This window comes from Sciurus carolinensis, chromosome X (genome assembly GCF_902686445.1).
Source record: "Sciurus carolinensis chromosome X, mSciCar1.2, whole genome shotgun sequence".
NCBI lineage: Eukaryota > Metazoa > Chordata > Mammalia > Rodentia > Sciuridae > Sciurus > Sciurus carolinensis.
In genome coordinates, this window is record NC_062232.1 from 54,677,588 (window position 1) to 54,699,367 (window position 21,780).

The 21,780-nt window shown below is 37.3% G+C and overlaps 1 protein-coding gene across 3 annotated transcripts in view; it reads left to right on the forward strand.

Moving 5' to 3' along the window:
• The window catches only part of Ogt (O-linked N-acetylglucosamine (GlcNAc) transferase), a 35,945-nt gene that overhangs the window by 7,187 nt on the left and 6,978 nt on the right, over nucleotides 1-21,780 (forward strand). For all 3 annotated transcript variants that reach the window (XR_007106362.1, XM_047535530.1, XM_047535531.1), the window contains exons 4-19: nucleotides 3,849-3,917; nucleotides 7,199-7,315; nucleotides 12,032-12,111; nucleotides 12,573-12,768; nucleotides 13,033-13,173; nucleotides 13,783-13,883; nucleotides 14,442-14,595; nucleotides 14,680-14,781; nucleotides 14,972-15,151; nucleotides 15,780-15,938; nucleotides 16,075-16,164; nucleotides 17,858-17,983; nucleotides 18,470-18,640; nucleotides 18,752-18,868; nucleotides 18,950-19,120; nucleotides 20,661-20,813. Coding sequence is in view for 2 of the 3 variants with exons in the window: in XM_047535530.1 (XP_047391486.1) it covers nucleotides 3,849-3,917; nucleotides 7,199-7,315; nucleotides 12,032-12,111; nucleotides 12,573-12,768; nucleotides 13,033-13,173; nucleotides 13,783-13,883; nucleotides 14,442-14,595; nucleotides 14,680-14,781; nucleotides 14,972-15,151; nucleotides 15,780-15,938; nucleotides 16,075-16,164; nucleotides 17,858-17,983; nucleotides 18,470-18,640; nucleotides 18,752-18,868; nucleotides 18,950-19,120; nucleotides 20,661-20,813 (2,127 nt within the window). In the remaining variant the exon portion in view is untranslated. The remainder of the gene's footprint in view (nucleotides 1-3,848; nucleotides 3,918-7,198; nucleotides 7,316-12,031; nucleotides 12,112-12,572; nucleotides 12,769-13,032; nucleotides 13,174-13,782; nucleotides 13,884-14,441; nucleotides 14,596-14,679; nucleotides 14,782-14,971; nucleotides 15,152-15,779; nucleotides 15,939-16,074; nucleotides 16,165-17,857; nucleotides 17,984-18,469; nucleotides 18,641-18,751; nucleotides 18,869-18,949; nucleotides 19,121-20,660; nucleotides 20,814-21,780) is intronic.

A 21,780-nucleotide genomic window follows, 5' to 3' on the forward strand; every position in this document is an offset into this window, starting at 1 on the left:
CTTTTAACCTCTTTTCAGCAGTGTTTATCTTTTAAGTTGGTAGATATGTCAATTTAGAAGTATTGCCCATATTCTGATAATAGAAATTATTTATAAAACATAAAGTTGTTTCATATTTTTATATTCTGAATTATCTTCAGTAATGTTGCTTGGTTTAACAATTTTGCTAAAATTTTTGCCCATGATATTTAAAGGTACTATTGCATTTGATGTTCTTTAACATGATGGCTCACTGGAGTTGCCCATACCTCACAATCCCATCTATGAATTAAGCATAGGATTGTTTTTTATATATAATGACTATAACCCTGAGTTGCTTTAAGCAGCTGTATTTCTGAATCTTCAGGTTGTTGAAGCATTGCATCTGCTTTGATGGTGAATGCATAGCTCTGAGAGCTACTGGCATCCTAACCATCATGTATTACTGTCATGTATTGTTGTTGTGAATCTCACTTATACAGTTAAACTGTGCAAAATTGTATATTTCTATTCTTCTTTGTTCAGCTTTTTGTTAAGTTTGTCTTGCAAATGTCACATTTAAATATTTTAGTGCTTATTGTATGTAGAGTGCTTGGTTAGGAATTGGAGAGATAAGTTGTAGGAAGAAAGTTGTGGGTTATTACATGAGACAGATCTGACCCATAAAGGAAAAAAGATGTAAGCTCCTTGGATGATTATTGTTGGAGAGTATTAATCAGAAGATTTCCTCGAGTGGGTGCTTATAACCTAAGCATTCTGTAGGAAGGTAAATAGCAAGTAGACTTCCTTGGCTGAAGTGGTGAGTCAAGTAGTAACAAGAAGTGAGTGTAGTAGAGCGGAGTCAATTGGAAGATTTCAAAAGAATAGAGAGGCTGAGGAGTTTGAATTTAATTTGAGAGGCAATTGAGAACTACTGCAGGTTTTTATCGACCTGATTTTACTTCATGTGTATGTATATATAGAGATGTTAGGGGAGGCAGGACTGGGGGCTCTAGGAGTCAGGAAATAGTTGCAGTCTTAGGAGGGATATTTATAAAGGAAATTCTTACTTCTAATTCCTTTTCTTTGTTTATTTTTGGTGATATTGGGGATTGAACCCAGCTCTACTATTACCAGCCCTTGTCTTTTATTTGGAGACACAGGATCTCCTTAAGCCTTGAGCTTGCAATCCTCCTGCCTCTACCTACCCAGTAGCTGGAGTTACAGGCATGTGACACTGCCCAGCTAATTCCTTACCTTTAGTTATACTATTTTCCCTGATTTGCAATGCCCTCGTCCTTTGTTAAACCTCTGCTCATCTTTCAAGGATAAGCTTAAACTTCTCTCTCTAAAATTCTTTACTACTGTGTGGACATTTAGTATGTGTGTGCCTTATCCTATATAGATTATAAGCCCCTTGATGGCAAAGATTCAATTAATTTGTTTTTCCTTCAGTTTCAGGCATCCTATTGAATAAAGGTTTGCATGAACAATATTAACCTGGGATGGGTAGAATGGGCCAGGCTTTAGAAATGTTGATTCTTTTAGCAGATACTATTTGATTTGACAGATGAAGCGGAATTTTTACGTTGGGTTTTGAAATTTTGGGTAGAGTGGTAGTGTTCTTGCATTTTCTTTCTTTTTTTCCCTCATACTGGGGATTGAACCCAGGAGCACTTTTCCTCTGAGCTATATCCTTATCCTTTTTATTTCTTGAGACAGAATCTCACTACATTGCTTAGGTCCTTGCAGAATTGCTGAGACTAGCCACAAACTTGCTATCCTCCTGCTTCAGCCTCCCAATTCACTGGGACTACAGGTGTGTGCCTCTGTGCCTGACTGTTCTTGGCATTTTCTAGACATTAGGTGTACATACACATACATGTGCATATGTTTGTATCCCCAAATGAGGGAATTGGATTTCACTGTTATATTTAATATGCTATACCTTACCTTTTTCTAAGATTGCCTTGTTGATTATCTGGAATATAATCTTATTTTTAACTATGGTCATTGTGTTAATTTCATTTAGTATGCTGTAATGGATCTAGATGATATAACTAAATAACAGATATATTGTCAGGACATGATTGGCATCTATCCAAGAGTTTAGAGAAACTAGAGGGAAAAATTATGCAACAATTGGCAAAAATGTATAGCCATTACAGTCATTGTTGGAGAGTTATTCTGAGACTTCTGGTTATTATGACTCAGGAAAGGCATAGGAGTTAGTAATATTCCAAAGATACATAGCTACAGTTAAGTAGTAAGAGTTTGAGCAGATTAGAGATTCAGGCATAGTCTGCGAAAACAGGGGTAACTTTAAAGTGTAGGAGTAAAAAACACACAAAGTAGATAACAACATTGCTTCTGAGACTACAAATAGTGCTTAAAAGTGCTTAGATTAATTAGAAGGATGATAAATCTGTAATAAGATTAATGGTACCTGTGATGTTTTTAGGGTTAGTGTTGGCCTGTGCTTAATGTTATGAGAGACACCATACACTTCCAAAATATCAGTCATTGCTCAAGGAACAAAACTGAGTCAGGTAAATCTTGGAGCTCAATGTAGTATGGCAACCATGAATTTTCTGTGGCAGCCAGTATACTTTATTGGCAAATATTTTGGTTTGCCTTGTGAATGGTAGTATATAATCATAAAAGCTGTTTATCAGTAAAATTAATCAGCTGATTCTGGAAACCATAATATAGTTGCAGAGAGAATAATATATATGGTGTTTCTTTGGCACAATTGATGAAACTGCACTTTGTAGGAATTAAGGCACTTTCACCCATGGAGCCGTTTGGAATGAGAAGTACACGCTTTGTTGCTATTATCCCTGCTTGTTGACTGATAGATTTGACCAACAGAGGCAAATAAGGACAAATAAAAAATATAAGCTCACTGTTCTGATGAGTGTCTCATACTGAGGAACGGACTGGCGAGTCAGATGACTAGCAACACAATTGAGCTGCTAATAAAAAAAGCGGAGTCAACTGCTTTTCATTATTCACCCACTCAGCTCTGATGGCACTTAATAGTAATGAGTAATCTAGTGGCAGGTGTCAGGATTGAGGCTGTGGTTGGATGGTAATCCTTCTGCCTAAGAGCGAAATGAAGTCAAGGTTTCTAAATATGCCTGAGAGCCAAAGGGTAGGTTTGTTGATGGGTAATCACTTGCTAAGTGCAGTACTATTTTTCTGCTATGGAAAATTTTTGGTCCTTGATGCAGTAGTGATTCATCATAACCTTGAATAAAACAGCCGAATAAATATTCAATCATTTTTGTAACAACTGACATTTGAAGAGGAAAGAGGCTCTTGTAAGGTCCCATAGTCTTTTATCTGAAACTGGTGGGGTCAGATGCATTTCAAAATCCAGAATTTTTAGGATTTTAGAAAATAATAGCATATGTAAAACTCCCAGATGGGTCTAGAACAGCACATTATAGCAAAATACATTTATATTTCTGCAGCAAAATATGAGTATTCATACTAAGTAAGAAATAAATTCTATAGTGTCATGTAGACCTGGGTGTGGTGGTATATGCCTGTAATCCTAGTGACTTGGGGGTGCTGAGGCAGGAGGATCACAAATTCCTCCTGCAACTGAGTAAGACTCTGACTCAAAATAAAAAGGGGTTGGAAATGTAGCTGAGTGTTAGAGCGCCCCGGGCTCAATTCCCATCACTACACACACAGTGAGTTTGGGGGGACTTTTGGGATTTGGAATTGAGGATGAGAGATTGTGGTCTTGCATATAGGTTTGTCAAGTAGTATATTTTTGTCAATAATAAAATGGCAGAGAACTAGATGCACAGAAGTGATTTCAAGATATTTTTGATCAATAAATCAGAATATAATTAATGACAGTATCTCTGGGTTTCTAGGATTTGTACTGTGTTCGCAGTGACCTGGGGAACCTGCTCAAAGCCCTGGGTCGCTTGGAAGAAGCCAAGGTAGGTGTTTGATAGAACACATTTAAACATCAGTGTTATGAAAACTTGTACTTTTTGCCAAGTCTTCAACTCTTCATTGAGCTATCTTCACAAAACAGTCCTATGAAAACTGAGGAAAACTGTCGACATGACTCGCCTCAGACTAGAGCAGGGCCAGGCTTTGGCATATCTGTTCTAAATCTGGGGCTAAAGCAAGAACCTGAACATTGTGGAGCCTTTCTGCTGAGCTAGATCATCTATAACAATGGCTCCGTCATGATCTTATGTGGGAATAAATAACATTCCTTCAAATCTGAGGCTTGCCTGCTGGTGACAAGCAGAGCGCCTGTGATTTGGCTCAAGACTCCTATATGATGCAGGTGCCATTGAAAATGCTGCTCTTCTAAGTCCTTTGTGGCTTGTAAGTGGAGAAGAATTTCATCCAAATGTTACCCTGTAATACTGGCATTTAAAATTCTTATTTAACCTTCCTCCCTTCATCTTCCTCACCCTTTTTACAGTGGAAGAAAGGCTGTTAAAATGATTACAAATTAATAATTGGAATATCCTGCCCCTTCTTGTCCCCACTCCCTCCCCAAGTTCCTTTTTCCTCTTCTCCAATCCTAGTTGTCTACCTTCTTTTCTTCCTCACTTCCTTCTTTTATTCCTCCCCACCCCACCTCCTTAAAAAAAAAAGTCAGAAAGACAAAGCTGGTTTGTTTGGGAAATGGACTGATCGAAAGAAAACTTGCCAAAGTGGAAAGGTGGCTTTTAGCATTGTTTCCAAATAATGAATTTGAATACCAGGTTGGGTTAATTAAAGCTTTTGGTATAATTTACAATTAAATTTATAAATGCAATTGTCTTGTTACAAGCCACCTTACGCAACCGCGCTGCAGGGGTGAGGAGTGGGGAGAAACCAGAATGCTTCTGAAACTCCCACCTGTTGCTCTGAGCCCCACGCGCATGCTAATGCGTGGAGTGTATGCGCAGCGTAGCTGTCTGTTTGCTCATCAAGGGAGGGAGAAGGCTTTTCAGCACCATCTAATGTTAAAAGGCACTAGTTTATGTGCATAGCTCATAAATTCTGCTGCTGACACTTTGGATTAACCTTATGTAGGTTTCCAGCTAATGAACTGTAATTTATTTCAATCTTAGCTGATAAATCTAATTGGTAATTTATAGAACAAATATTCGATATGCTCCTATTAATTGTCACCCCACCAAGCGGACAGCTAACATGAATTGCACTTCACTGCAGCTTTAGAGATCGGTTTAGGCTGAGACATTGCGCCTGCCTTAGGTTGCTGACTTCTTTATTTCAGAGCTCTGGAGACACCTAGTTTGAAAAATGTTATTCTGTTTTTTTGTGAGAACTTAGTAAAAAGAAAATACTCTTGAGTGAAATGCAATGTATTTCTTTTGTAATCAGTGCATTTGAAAATTCAAGCCAGCATATTCCTAGTAGATGGAAGCAAAATTAAGTTGTCTTTGTAGAAAATGAAGAGCCTTTCTTCCAGCAAAAATCCCTGCTGTATGCAATAGCCCTGATTAACCCTCTCCCTTCTGCATGTTTCCCATGTTACAGACTTGAGACTGTCCTCATTCCCATATGTAATAGACATCCAAAGAATTTCAATTGCTTTGTTGAACTTTTACTAATGATCTTGTTTTTATTTTCTCTCTTGTTTTTGGTTTTTCACCATTGATATTGTATTTAGAAGGTTTCAGGTGGGTGAAACCTCCTATTCCATGCGTAAGGTGCCTCGCTGAAGGGAGCTCGAGGCCTGGATCTAGGGCAGACACACAACCTCCTCCTCCTCTTCCAGCAAGGAACGCACCGAAAAGTCACATGATGAGAAATATGGTAACGGGTTTGTAACTGCCACAGCAAAACAATTTGCCTCCATGCCTGAATCTTCTGTCTTGTGGCTTCAAAACAGCTTAAAATAATTTTATTTACAAGCAAGTTATGTAAGAGAATGTTTTATACTATAGCCACAATTCTGTCAAAAGATAAGTAAAAGTTAATTAAGATATTAAAAATTATTAGAGATAATTTACTAGTTAAAGCTTCTAACTCTTCTTGTTGTTCATTTTTTTTCCTTTTTTCTTCTTTGTTTGGATTGCAGCATTCTGCTCTTCTGATGATGCGCTGTGACCCTGCAGTAGCGCAAAGGCTGCGCAGCGTTAATGCGCATTGCGTGCGAATGAGCCCCTGTGAACGGTTGACTAGATGAGTAATCTGATTGACTGGCTCCCTCAGTCCTATTCTGTAGCCTTTTTGGATAAAATTGGGTTTTAACATACCTTGAGTCCAACTAATCTCATTAAACAAATACTCTCTATGGGCCTGTCTAGTAGATTAATGGATCTGGTTGGCCGTTTGCTGCGTCTAGGGGTGTTCTATGTAGCGCAGCAGTTCGCAGCGATTGCGCAGTGCGATGCTGTTAGGTGGCGCAAGCGATGTTTGCGCTCGCATTACAGGGACCTCAACCTAGGTACAATCCTGTCATGTGAGGTTTTAGCTTCAGTCCTCCATGGAAGATAGAGGGGAATTATGAGTTTGGAACTGAAAGCCTGGCTAAGATGTCTGACTTGGCAGAAAAACTTTTTTTTTTTGTTTTTTGTTTTTTGTTTTTGTTTTTAGTTTTAATGTTAGGAACATTATCTAGAGCAGTATTTCCCAAAATGTGTTTCATAGTACTGTAATAAAATGCACAATGAGAGAAGAGTTCCATGGTCAACTAAGTTCAGGGAACCCTTTAATACTATTAAAGGCAAAGGGAAGTCCTGTTGTAAAGAAACATGTTTTCTGTTTTCCTAATTTACTTGATCATGAAATCCTTTATATCCAGTGATTTTTTTTTTTTTAATACCTCATAGAACACACTTTGGGAAATGTGAATACTTGGTCTTAAGTGGTTCCCTCTAGATACCACTTGAAAATGTAATCAGAGCTCTTAGGTGTTCAGGTAAGAGAAGTTCAGCATTAGAGTCTTACAGCAACTGACCTCCCAGATGAGTCCCAGTGTAAGGGTTGGTCATTGGTTGACAGAACTGAACATGGTGGTTTGCACTTGGGTTCTGGTGGCGCAGGCGCAGGAGCAGCCAGCTGTGGCAGCGCATTAGTTTTGGCGCAAGCGAGCCTATGCTGCAGGGTCACTTTTGACTGGTCAGAGAAGGAATAATGATATCACCTTCTTCCCCCCCCCAATCTTTTTTTTTTTTTCCCTTTACAAATTTTCCCCTTTCCCTTTACCTCCTTCCCCTCCCATCTTCTTTCATTAACCCCTCCTAAGGCATGTTATTTGAAAGCAATTGAGACGCAACCGAACTTTGCAGTAGCTTGGAGTAATCTTGGCTGTGTTTTCAATGCACAAGGGGAAATTTGGCTTGCAATTCATCACTTTGAAAAGGTTAGTTATTAAATTAATGATTGGTATTTATGATGTGCTTATGTGTGCAGAATGTTCTTACTAAAACTAAATAATAGGACTTTACTTAACCAGTCACAGAATATCTTTGTTTCTCTGACATTATTGCAGTATTTGCTGGATCATGTATGGTATGGCAGTGTTCCAGTTTTGCATTGAGATTGTACTTAAGTAACTGAAAGTTCTTTTTATTTTTATTTTTTATTTATTTATTTATTTTTGGGTGCTGGAGATCGAACCCAGGGCCTTGTGCTTACAAGGCAAGCACTTTACCGACTGAGCTATCTCCCCAGCCCTGAAAGTTCCTTTTTAAATGGGCAGTTTTACTTTACAAAAGCAAAACTTCTTGGTGAAAAGCTAATTCCAGGTCTGGGGCAAGAAATGGGCAAAATTTGTCTGACATGCCTTGTCATACCAGAAAGCTTTTATGTATTTGTGTCAGAATGACTCAGTAGAGGCTCCCTCTTTCTAAATGGGACTGTCAATAGGAATAATAACTGAAATATATTAAAACTTATAAAATGTGTTTAAATCCATGAGTTCATAATTGTACTATAAAGAATGATTGGTCACCTTTCGAAAAAGATAAGGAGCAACTCTTTAAAGAAGAAAATAACCTTGGTGCTTGAGATTTAACCCAGGGCCTTGCTTATGCTAGACAAACACTGTACTACTGAGCTACATCTGTAGCCCAGGAGCAATTCATTTTAAAAAACTCATTTAGAAGAACATATTTTTTTACACAATACCTTTATTTTATTTATTTTATGTGGTGCTGAGGATTGAACCCAGTGCCTCACACATGCTAGGTGAGTGCTCTACCACTGAGTCACAAACCCAGGGCTAGAACAAATTTTTTGAGGAACCTCCATACTATTTTCCAGAGTGGCTATACTAATTTACATTCCCACCAACAGAATAAGAGTTCTCTTTTCTCCACCTTCTCATCAGCAGTTGTTATTCATTTTTCTAGAGTGTGTGACGTGGTTTTAAATTTACATTTCCCTGTTGATTAGAGAGATGTTAAGCTTTTTTTCATGTGTCTTTTGACGATTTTTATCTCTTCTTTTGAGAAATGTCTGTTCACATCCTTTGCCTTTTTTTTTTTTTTTTTTTTTTTTTTGCGGTACTGGGGATTGAACTCAGGGCCTTGTGCTTGCGAGGTGAGCACTCTACCAACTAAGCTATCTCCCCAGTCCTCCTTTGCCCATTTTTAAAATTAGGTTATTTGCTTTCTTGCTCTTGAGTTCCTTCTATATTTTGAAAATTTACCCCTTATCAGATGCATGGTTTGAAAGTATTTTGACCCAATCCATGGGTTTTCTTTTTGCTTTGTAGAAGCTTTTCACTCTGATAGAATTCCATTTGTCTATTTTTGCTTTTTGTTATCTATTTTATGCTATGTGAAGTAAACCAGGCATAGGCACAGAAAGACAGATGCTGTATGATCACAATTACAAGTGGAATTAAAAGTCAGTCTCTTAGAAATAGACTAAAAAGGTGTTTACCAGAGGCTACTGGGAAAGGGGCATGAGGAAAGGGAAGATGTTGATCAATGGGTACTGCATGGTGATCACAGTTAATAACAATGTATATTTCAAAATTACTAAAAGAATCTAGGAGTTGTGAGGCATACCTGTGTCCCAGCACTTAGGAGGTGGAGACAGGAGGATGGTTTGAACCCAGGATTTTAAGGCCAACCTGAGCAACATAATGAGACCCTGTCTCCAAAAAAAAAAAAGACCTAAAAGAACATTCTCACCTTAACAAAATGATGTCTTGACGAGGTGACATATACATTAATTAGATTGATTGACTCTACAATGTACATACATAGATCAAAGCATTGTATTATGCCCCATAATATTCGTAATTATTAATTTTTAAAATAAGTTTTAAGCATTAAAAAAACGGGCTGGGTAGTGGCTCAGTGGTGGAGTGCTTGCCTAGCATCTGTGTGGTACTGGGTTTGAGTCTCAACACCACATATAAATAAATGAATAATATAAAGGTTCATCAACATCTATAAAACATTTAAATGAAAAAATAAACATTTGTCTTCCCTCTCCTGTGTGAACTGGATGTCAGGATAACATAGTTTATGGGAAAGGTTTCTCTTTATAAAAGTATTCTAGCTAATAAATGAAGAAGGATTGGCAGAGTATCATCATTAATACATTTAGGCATTTGTCACTGGTAACAAAAGAGATAACAATCAAATATTGTGAGTGAAGTAAATAATTCCAGTTTGGAAGGCTGAGACAGGAGGATTGCAAGTTCAAAACCAGCTTCAGTAACTTAGACCCTATCTCAAAATTAAAAAAAAAAAAAAAGGGTTGAGAAACGTAGCTCAGTGATTAAGCACCCCTTGTTTAATCCCCAGTATAAAAAAAAGTAAATAATTACATCAGTGAAGTAGGCTTACAAAAGAAAGAAGAAAGATGTGGTTTACTGGTAGAGTACTTGCCTAGCGTGCTTGGGGCCCGGGTTCTCAGTATCACCAAAAAAGAAAAAAATCAAGAACCCAAATCTGATTTGATTTAAGCTCCCAATTCTACCAGGAAAGACATGGGGCAGGGAAACATATTAAAAGACACCAGAGGGATACATTCAGCAAAATCCAAACTGACAATGATTTCTTCAACAATGTATAGGAATAAAATGGAGGTTTAAATTAAACTTTTAATTTCAAGAATTAAAGAAACTTAGGCATGTTGTCATTGTTTGGGTCTCACTTGGATCAGAAATTGAGCCACTGCATAGATATTTGATGTTAAGAAATTATTGGTATTTTTTTAATGTATGGTAATGGTATTGTAGTTATGTTGGGAAGAAGAAGCATTTTTGTGTACTCCCTGAGATACATATTGAAATATTTTCAAATGGAAAGAGATGTCTGGGATTTCTTTCAAAATGATATGAAAAATGGGATAATAGGTTGGAATGTAGATTAAATAAGATTGAACATGATTTATGAATTGTGGAAGATCAGTAATGGAGACCTGGGTTTTTATTTTTATATTCCTTTGCTATTATGTACATTTGAAAATTTCTAGTAAGTAAAAAGTTTTTAGGATGGCCATCTATCACTGTAGACAATCTATGCATTATATTGTCTTTGTGGTAGAATTACCATCTAAGGGAAGAGGAAGTGTCTTTAATGTTTACCATTAATCATTACCTTTTCATTGTTTTGGTTAAAAAGTTTGCATTTACCACACAAAGGAATATCTTTTTTTTAGGGGTGGGAGTTGGGAACAAAACCCAAGGCCTCATACATACTAGGCAAATCACTCTACCACTGAGCTACATCGACAAACCCTGAAATACCTTCTTTTTTTAAAGAAACTGATTTGCTAATTTGTTGTTAATAAAAATCTTGTATTTCTTTTCTTTGTTGTTGTTGTTTTGGGACAGGGTTTTTTCACTAACTTGCTGGGGTTAGCCTTGAACACTCCAACCTCCTTCCTTAGCCTCCTGTGTAGCTGGGTTACAGGCATGAGCCACCATGCCCAGCCCAGCTCTAAATACCTTCTTTTTTTGTACTGGGGATTGAACCAGGGGCTCTTTACCACTGATCTACATCCCCATCCCTTTTTAAATTTTTTAAAATTTTGAGACAGGGTCTCACTAATTTCCTGAGTCTGACCTCAATCTTAAGATCTTCCTGTCTCAGCCTCCCAAGTTGCTGGAATTACTGGTGTGTGCCACTGCGTCCACCTAAATAGTTTTCTTGATCAGTGGTTATCTATCTTGGTTGCTCATATAAAGAAGTCATACTAGATAGGAATGTCCTGGCTTCTTTTTCAGAGGGTCTCATTTAATAGCCTATGATAATGTCCAGGATGAATTCTTAATATATGACAGGTTGAATTTCACTCTTCTATATTTTAGGACAGTTTCAGAACAATCATAGCCATATTTTAGGAGACACCATTTAGTCATTAGTGTCGACTTGAAATATATCTTACTGAGCATTTAGCTGTAATTACATAATCTTACTGAGTATGCAGTTGAATTTATAAAACTTAGATACACATTTTCTTTTCATTAAGAGCTTGCTGCTTGTTTCTGCCATTAATTTTTAAGGAGAGTTAAAATGGCTAATTGTTAGTAAAATAGGGCTAAATTAGAAGCATTCAGCTCAGTAAATTTGGATGGACCCGATTTTTAGTTTTTCCCTTAAGGATCCATTTTGTTTATAAGAACATGTTTTGTTTTTGTTTTACTGTATGGGGATTGAACCCAGGGCCTCATGTGTACTAGCTAGGCAAGTGCCCTACCACTGAACTATATCCCTAGCCTCTCTTTCATTTTTATTTTGGGACAGAGTTTCATTGAGTTTCCAGGCTGGCCTCTAAGTTGTGATCCTCCTGCCTCAGCCTCTCAAGTAACTTGGATTACAAGTTTGGGGCACTTTGCACCATGCTCAGCTCATTAGAAGTTTTTTGTTTGCTGACGATTGAACCCAGGGTCTCTTGAATACTAGGCAGGTGTTCTCCCACTGAGTTACACCCCTAGCATGAAAAGTTATTTTGATAAAATTGAAGTTTATAAATAATGAGAGGGAACTATATAAGTAATCAGGTTTTTAAAATAATATTTTAATTGTTCTAGAAAATGTAATCGGAGGTTTGAAATAACCTCAGGATAAAAAATTAACTTGCTCTATCTAATTAACCGTTTTGTAATTTTTAGGCTGTTACACTTGACCCAAATTTTCTGGATGCTTATATCAATTTAGGAAATGTTTTGAAAGAGGCACGCATTTTTGACAGGTGAGTTAATGTTCTATTTGATAAATTTTCTTGAGTCTTTGTTATATGAGAATTTGGACTGAAATTATGACAGTGGCCTGGTTGAAAGACATTTTCCTTGTTTGATTTCCTGAAAGCCTTTATCCTTCTCACTGGGAGTTCAGTTGAAATTTCCTTTATTGTAGAACTGTTGAAATGATTATCTCTTAGGGTAAATTATTCCCTTGGTATAATTGAGAAAGCTGAGTAAATCTGAACTTCACTTTTTTGTTGTTGTCAAAGGAAAGCCTATTTCTTATGTGGGAATAGACAGTTTCTCAGTATGAAAACACATTTTATAAAGGTGCGTTTTTTGTTTGAGGTTAAGTATTTAGTGTGAATTAATTGTAATTAGTTACAATTAATTGGCCTATTTTGGTATAGTTAAAAATTAGTTGCATTTTGTGTGTGTGTGTGTGTGTTTTTTTATTTTTTATTTACAGAGCTGTGGCAGCTTACCTTCGTGCCCTAAGCTTGAGTCCAAATCATGCAGTGGTGCATGGCAACCTGGCTTGTGTATACTATGAGCAAGGCCTGATAGATTTGGCAATAGACACCTACAGGCGAGCTATTGAACTGCAACCACATTTCCCTGATGCTTACTGCAATCTAGCCAATGCTCTCAAAGAGAAGGGCAGTGTAAGGATTTTTATTCAGTTTTATTTCTTTGTTATCTGGTAGTATTGTGAGTTTTTTTGGTATACATTATTAAGTATTGAGATGTTTATATTGGTTTACTTTGGAGTTTTGGTTGGCGGGAAGAATATCAGAAAATATCCATTTTCTGTAGTATTGCTAGCCATTAGGCTTAACTAAGCAATTATTAAAATTGTTAGAACAGTATTAGTGGTGGTCCTACGATTATTTGGTATAGGTTTTGAATAGCTTCGTTTTGTTTTCTAGGTTGCTGAAGCAGAAGATTGCTATAACACAGCTCTTCGTCTATGTCCCACCCATGCAGACTCTCTGAATAACCTAGCCAATATCAAACGAGAACAGGGAAACATTGAAGAGGCAGTTCGCTTGTATCGAAAAGCATTAGAAGTATGTTGAGGATGGGGTGGCTAATATTTAGTTTATGTGATAGTAGAGGGAAAGTGGTTAAGTGTGCCATGCCTTCCACCTCTTTTGTAAAAATAGTGGTTGAGTCATTTAAAAGAGGATTATTCATTGAACCAGTAATTGAGTACCTAGGAACAACATGGTGTCCTGTGTGACATTCATGGAAATCCCTACATTCAGAGTTCATCATTGTATGGGTAGATAGGATTTAGACAAAAAAATTATAAACAATAAGCTGCAATTCAAGAGAAATTATCAATAAGTATATAATTTCAGTGTCTTGGTAGCTATGTGGTGGTTAGTAGGTGTGGTTAGGAGTTCAGAAGAGAGATTTCGGTGGTGCTAGATTTGTCAGTATAGACTATGAAGAGGGGAGGTCTACCTCATGTTTGAAACAAGGAGAGGTATAAAGGAGAAGAAGAGGTGAAATCTGGAAAACTAAGCTTTGAATAATAAATAAACTTGGAAAAGATGTAGAAAAGCTTAGAGGTATAAAGGTACTTGAGCAAGGTTCTTAGGATTGTGAGGAGTTACTACTTTTGTTTTAGCAGGATTTTTTTAAACTTGAGTTTTGATCTTGATTCTTTATAGGTCTTTCCAGAGTTTGCTGCTGCCCATTCAAATTTAGCAAGTGTACTACAACAGCAGGGCAAACTGCAGGAAGCTCTGATGCATTATAAGGAAGCTATTCGGTAAGAAACTCACAGCCTATTGTTTTTGGTTGTCTTAGTTTTTAAATGTTTGGCATTTGGCTGGCACTTTAATAGCTTTTTTGGGAGTGGTACTTGGGATTGGACCCAGGAGTGCTTAGCCACTGAGCTACATCCCCAGCAGTTTTTACTTTTTTGTTTTGAGATAGGGACTCGCTAAGTTACTTATGGCCTCATCCTCCCAAGTTGCTGGGATTATAGACATACACCACTGTGCCTGACTTAAATGGCTTTCTTTTTTTTTTTTTTTGGTACCAGGGATTGAACTCGGAGGCACTCAACCACTGAGCCACATCCTGAACCCTTTTTTGTATTTTATTTAGAGACAGGGTCTCACTGAATTGCTTAGTGCCTTACTAAGTTGCTGAGGCTGACTTTGAAATCAGGATCTTCCTGCCTCAGCCTCCCAAGCCACTGGGATTACAGGCATGTGCCACCACTCCCACCTGGCTTAAATGGCTTTTAATAACAGAAAAAATAACTTGATAGGGGTTTAAAGATTTTTGTCTATATATATAAAAGCTTTATCTTTTCTTTCAGAATCAGTCCTACCTTTGCTGATGCCTACTCTAATATGGGAAACACTCTAAAGGAGATGCAGGATGTTCAGGGAGCCTTGCAGTGTTATACTCGTGCCATCCAGATTAACCCTGCATTTGCAGATGCCCACAGCAATTTGGCTTCCATTCACAAGGTACTCCTGTGTAATATGTGCATCTTAGCACCAAGTGTTTATTTTAGGAAAATTTTTACTGTCCACTTTTTTTTTTCTTTCCAGGATTCAGGGAATATTCCAGAAGCAATAGCTTCTTACCGCACGGCTCTGAAACTTAAGCCTGATTTTCCTGATGCTTATTGTAACTTGGCTCATTGTCTTCAGGTAAAGAATAACAGGCCCATAATTGACTTCTAGTGTTACAATCACCTTTAATTGTTATGTGCTATAATAATCCAAGCCTGACTAGAGACAGTGTTTTAGCTTATCTGGCATTACTTTGGGCCCAAAATATTAAAATATTAAATCCCAATATAGGATTCTCTGTATAATAATTTCTTTTTGCTCTCTCTAGATTGTCTGTGATTGGACAGACTATGATGAGCGAATGAAGAAGTTGGTCAGTATTGTGGCTGACCAGTTAGAGAAGAATAGGTTACCTTCTGTGCATCCTCATCATAGTATGTTGTATCCTCTTTCTCATGGCTTCAGGAAGGCTATTGCTGAGAGGCATGGGAACCTCTGCTTGGATAAGGTATGATTCTTTGTTTTATCTTTTAGGTGTAAACTAAAACAGTTACAGAACACTGTGCAATTACAACAAATTGAAGTGAACACCATTTGAGTTGAGAAATTAAATGTTGTGAGCTGCCTCAGAAGTCCTTTAAATTGTGTCCTCTCTGGAGCATGACCCCCCTCCACTCCATAGGGTGGAATCCTTAACTTAGACACTAATGAAAGGGTGATGGTGTTTTCCTTTAAGTTGAAAATAATAATGTTTAATAAGGTGTGTGATATTTTATACTCACCTTTGAGAATTAGGACACTACTTGATCAAAGGTTGGATTTGCTGAGGAGGATAGAGTTCTAGGTGTAATTTTTAAAAAATGCTTCCCTATAGGATTTTCATCATGCTCTGTCCACAGTACTTAATTCCTATAAATTTTATATGCTCCGACTATTTCATAGGTCCCAGAAACAGTTCAGGTATAAAAGCATATTACATAAACCACTAAGATTGCATTGATCTCTATGAAATAAATTAAATGAAGTATTCAGGGCAAAATTCTCTCAACCAACGTGAGATGTGGGTTTGGTGTGGTTTTAGTTTTCCTAGATGAAAATTTACATAGATACTAACAAACATTGGATTCTGTTGGTAGATTAATGTCCTTCATAAACCACCATATGAACATCCAAAAGACTTGAAGCTCAGTGATGGTCGATTGCGTGTAGGATATGTGAGTTCTGACTTTGGGAATCATCCTACTTCTCACCTTATGCAGTCTATTCCAGGCATGCATAATCCTGATAAGTTTGAGGTAAGGCTAGTGTTTCTCTAGAATCATTGTTTAAAAAAAAACACAGAGGTGCCTTTATTGTCACCTTAGGTGTTAAACCTAGTGTCATTTGGAAAGATTTGAACAAGGCTATTAAATGCACTCTGCTGCCTTTCAGGTATTCTGTTATGCCCTGAGTCCAGATGATGGCACAAACTTTCGAGTAAAGGTGATGGCAGAAGCCAATCATTTCATTGATCTTTCTCAGGTAAGTGAAACTCTTACACTTCCAACTTTTTAGTTTGCACAAATTTTAATAAAACTATTGGTATATAGTTTATTTTGCTTTCTCTCCATGCTGGGGATTAAACCCAGGGCCTCAGGCATACTAATATGTCTTGTATTTTTGGTACTAGGTATTAAACAAGAACTACTACATATGGGCAGTTGCATTGATCTTATTTCCTTGATCATCTAAATTTATGATTGGTATAGCTTTTGCTGAAATGGCAAATAAAACAAATGTGATATACTTGTTTATGTATGTATAACTTTTCTAGGGAATGAGCCAGAATTTGTGACAGTAATTTGCTGAGTATGTACATACTTGGGAAATTAAATTTTTTTATAATTAAAATTTTTTCTTTGGAGACCATTGGCCAATGTAGTAACTAATACAGATAATGTGCAACATAGTGTGTAAAGACATACATAAAAACATTTATGTGCATATATACATATAATATGTATGCATATGTATAGACAACAGTTTTTAAAAATTTTTTATTTGTAGATGGACACAGTACCTTTATTTTATTTATTTTTTATGTGGTGCTGAGGATTGAATCGAGTGCTAGGCAAGTGCTCCACCACTGAGCCAAAACCCCAGCCCCTAGACACATATTTGTGTGTGTGTGTGTGTGTGTGTGTGTGTGTGTGTGTGTTTATGTATATGAATCACTGAAGTCCTAGAAAAAAGGTTGTGAGATTCTAATCACTTAATAACTAGTGTGTACCAACATCTTTTGCAGTAGCCTGTTGCTTCAAAAGAAGGCCTGGCCTGGCGTGGGGGTACAAGCCTATAATCCCAATGACTTGGGAGACTGAGATAGGAGGATTGTAAATTCAAGGACAGCCCAGGCAACTTAGTTAGATCCTGTCTCAATATTTAAAAAAACAAAACAAAACTGGAGACGGTAGCTCAGTGGTAGAGCACCCTTGGGTTCTGAAGGTTGGGGGAACAGTTCTGGGGGCAAAAGTGTATGCCTGGCCACATTTGATTGGTGGCAGATTCTTTGTGACCAAGAAGCTTACCAACCTGTTTCTGAGACCTACGGGGACTCACTTCTTATTGACTGAAGTCTAAACTCTTCAGCATAGCCTTTACAACCTTTCTCAGTTTGCCACAACTTTGTTTTCCAGTACTTTTACCCGCCATTCACCTTCCACATAAAAGTGAACTACCTAAAAATTTTTAACCCTAAAAGGCTTATTTATTCTGTTCTGTCAAGATTATATCCTGTCAAACTCCCACAAACTCCTATTCATCTTTCTTTAAAATTTTTTTTTTATCTGTAGATAGACACAGTACCTTCATTTATTTTTAATGTGGTGATGAGGATTGACCCCAGTGCCTCATGCATGCTAGACAAGTGCTCTAACACTGAGCTACAACCCTAGCCCTACTATTCATCTTTGAAGTGCCAATTCAAATACCAACTCCCTTGTGAAACCCTATCACTAATACATTCAATTTAGAAGGAAATTGCTTCCTCTGTGTTCTGTTTCCTTAATGCCTTGAGTTCATTTTAATGGCATTTACCCATATTTTTGCCCTGCATTAATGTAGTTAATTTGTGTAATTATCATTTTGTATTTAGGAAGCTGAATTTTGTTCAATGCCATTGAAATTAATTGAGTTAATCTGAGATAAGTGTGAATTCTTATTTTCTGTTACACAGATTCCATGCAATGGAAAAGCAGCTGATCGCATCCATCAGGATGGAATTCATATTCTTGTAAATATGAATGGTTATACCAAGGGTGCTCGAAATGAGCTCTTTGCTCTCAGGCCAGCTCCTATTCAGGTAAAAGATTTAATAATGGTCACTCACAGTGTAGTATTAGACTTAAAATACAGTAATGTTGCCTCCCCCACATACTGGCTGATATTTAAAACAACACAGCAGACATATTTGATTTGAAAATAATATAGTTCTTGAAATGAATGGGACAAAGGATTTTGAGTGTAGAACACAATTATGTACATGTATATGGAGATGTGCAATTTAAGATTGTGTATAAATAGTTACTCTGGCAAATTTGAAAAACATTTTGGCACTTAAAAGGCCAATCTAAAATACTACTTAATTGCTCTTGTCTAAAGAAGTCACCCTTCCTTGTTTATTTACTTAATTTTGGAACCTTCGATGAAAGTTTTATACTTATTGAAGTGTGACTGACCTAAAGAGTTGTACATATTTAATATGTACAAGTGGATGGATTTAGAGATAAATATACTGATGAAGGTTCTTAATCAGTTTTTGGTCTGATTTTTTTTTTTTCTTTTTAAGGCAATGTGGCTGGGATATCCTGGGACTAGTGGTGCGCTTTTCATGGATTATATCATCACTGATCAGGAAACTTCACCAGCTGAAGTTGCTGAGCAGTATTCTGAGAAATTGGCTTACATGCCCCATACTTTCTTTATTGGTGATCATGCTAATATGTTCCCTCACCTGAAGGTAGGTAGAAAATAGTGCTATGGGGAATTACAAAGAACTGTTGTCATTTATTTCCTTGTTACTGTCCGTACATATCCTAAAAGACATGTCTGGAACTATTTTTTCTATTAGAAAAAAGCCGTCATCGATTTTAAGTCCAATGGTCACATTTATGACAATCGAATAGTGCTGAATGGCATCGATCTCAAAGCATTTCTTGATAGTCTACCAGATGTGAAAATTGTCAAGGTCAGAACCTAATCAGTCTTTGTCACTGAAGTAAAGTTAACTGCATTTGGGGCCTTTTCTTTAATATATATTTTCTTTTAGATGAAATGTCCTGATGGAGGAGACAATGCAGATAGCAGTAACACTGCTCTTAATATGCCTGTCATTCCCATGAATACTATTGCAGAAGCAGTTATTGAAATGATTAACAGAGGACAGATTCAAATAACAATTAATGGATTCAGTATTAGCAATGGACTGGCAACTACACAGGTGAGAAGAAAATAATAAGCCATAATATATAACACTAAGCATGCATTTATTTCCTTTAAATCTCATAGTAACTCTAGGAGTTATATCATTATCTCTGTTTTATAGATAAGGAAATGAGTTTGGAGGAGACTAACAGCTTATGTAGGATTGTCTGAATTTTAAAATTCCCTGAATTCAGCTAACAGGTTACTGAGAGTCTACTGTGTTAATATCTTGTTTTTCCCCTGCCTGTAGCTTTACTCTCTTATCATATGGTGGACTATCTGTAGGTACCATACAGTTTCTTATTTCTATAAACTCATCCTTTCCCTGGTTGAACCCTATTCATACTTTTTAAGTTCAGAAAGTTTTTCCAGGAGCCTGTTTCTATACTAGTCTCTAACCTCTCCACCCCTGCTCCATTTTCTTCTATACTTCCTTAGTATCTGGGGTATATCATTAATTACATTTGGTATAACACAATATAATTCCCTGTGTTTGTATCTTCCAGTGAATGGAATTACTTTAGGGCTTATGTCTCAATCATAGTAATGTGATTTTATATTCAAATGAATATATTTTGCTTACTTGAATATATAGCTCTGTCAAGAGAACACGAAGCAAGGATCACAGACCTCTATGAGCTAGTAGTAGTGTTGAAATGTCCACATTCAACTTACCTAACAATGTAAGGCAAAATATGTGTTGGACTTGTATGATAATATGATGTAGAAGCTCAAAATGGTGATGATCAATGTGAGGAGAATCTTGGGAGGAGAGACCATATGACCGACTAATTGCAGTTTAGCCTTGAAAAGTAGATGTGATATCGAAAAAGGCATTTCAGACGGGGGATATAGCTCAGTTGGTAGAGTGCTTGCCTTGTAAGCACAAGGCCCTGGGTCCAATCCCCAGCACCGCAAAAAAAAAAAAAAAAGAAAAAGAAAAAAAGAAAAGAAAAAGGCATTTCATTCAGGAAGAAAAGGGTAAGCAAAAGCTTGCTGTTGAGCTGCTAATAGGGTTTTGAGACCTTTTGGCTAGAGCAAAAAGCTTCATAATACAGTCCCCCATTGAGATAATGCTACAAATATTTCCCCCTTTTTAAAAAAGTTTATCATGAATATTTTCTCATTATAGTGCAGGAACATGACTTTAAATGGTTAAATCATTTTGCATCTTACGGAGTCTTTATTGATTAAAAACTATGGGTTCCAGGCATGATAGCTCATGCCTGTAATCCCAGCGACTTGGGAGGCTAAGGCAGGAGGATTACAAGTTCCAGGCCAGCCTTAGCAGTTTAGCGAGATCCTGTCTCAAAATAAAAAAGTAAATAAATAAAAGGGCTGGGGATGTGACTTAGTGATTAAGTGTCCCTGGGTTCAATCCCCAGTACCAAAACACAAAAACAAAACTATTGGACTGGGCTAGGAGTATAGCTCAGGGGTAGACACTTGCCTAATGGAAGGCCCTGGGTTTGATGATCAGCACTACAAAAAGAAAAGTAAATGTGAGATTATCTTAACTTCAAACATAATTATCATCATTCTGTTCTTTGTTTTAGATCAACAATAAGGCTGCAACTGGAGAGGAGGTTCCCCGTACCATTATTGTAACCACACGTTCTCAGTATGGGTTACCAGAAGATGCCATCGTGTACTGTAACTTTAATCAATTATATAAGATTGACCCTTCTACTTTGCAGATGTGGGCAAATGTGAGTATGCATAGATTCGTTATTAATGTCCAGAGATTGGTAACAATTTTGTACATAGACTACATTGCTGAAGCTTCCTCCACCTTTCTCCATTCAAAGCTGTTGTGCTCATTTCCTTCCTTCCTTCCTTCCTTCCTTCCTTCCTCCCTCTCTCCCTCCCTCCCTCCATCCCTCTCTCTCTCTCTCTCTCTCTCTCCCCCTCCCTCCCTCTCTCCCTCTCTCCCTCCCTCCCTCCCCCCCCTCCCTCCTCCCCCTCCTAAACTTCTGGGATTATAGGCATGCACCACCACACACAGCTATTGTGCTCATTTCTAAGCTACAACAGAGTTATGGATTTTTCATTCATTTTTTTATTTCTCCTTTTAATGTTGTCTTTTGTTTTCCTCCTGTGCTGGGTATCAAACCCAGGACCTTCATATACTAGGTATGCATTCTGTACCAGTGACCTATATCTCTAGCCCTCTTTTAGTATCTAAATTACACATTATGGGATTTTAAAAAAATTTACATATTAAAAGTTTTCTGTCTATATCAGAGGTCAGAAAAGGCCAGGTGGTAGCCAGACTTGGTGACACATACCTGTAATCCCAGCTACTTAGTTGCAGAGGGAGGATTATAAGTTCCAGGCCAGCCTGAGCAATTTAGTGAGACCCTGTGTTAAAATATGAAAAGGGTCTGGGGATTTAGGTCGGTGGTAGAGTGCTTGCCTAGCATGTGGGAGGTCCTGGATTCAATCCTTAGTAATACCAAAAAAATTAAAAGATCAAATGGCAAATATTTTCAAGTTTTTGGTCCATACTCTGTCACATCAGTTCAACTCTGCTGTTGTAGCATAAAATCACCCTAGACATTATGTAAATGAATGTTGCTGTGTTGCAATAAAATTTTCTTTATAAAAATTGGCAGCATGCCAAATTTGGTGCTTGTGCTGTAGTTTGCCAACCTCTGGTCTAAACTGATAGCAAAA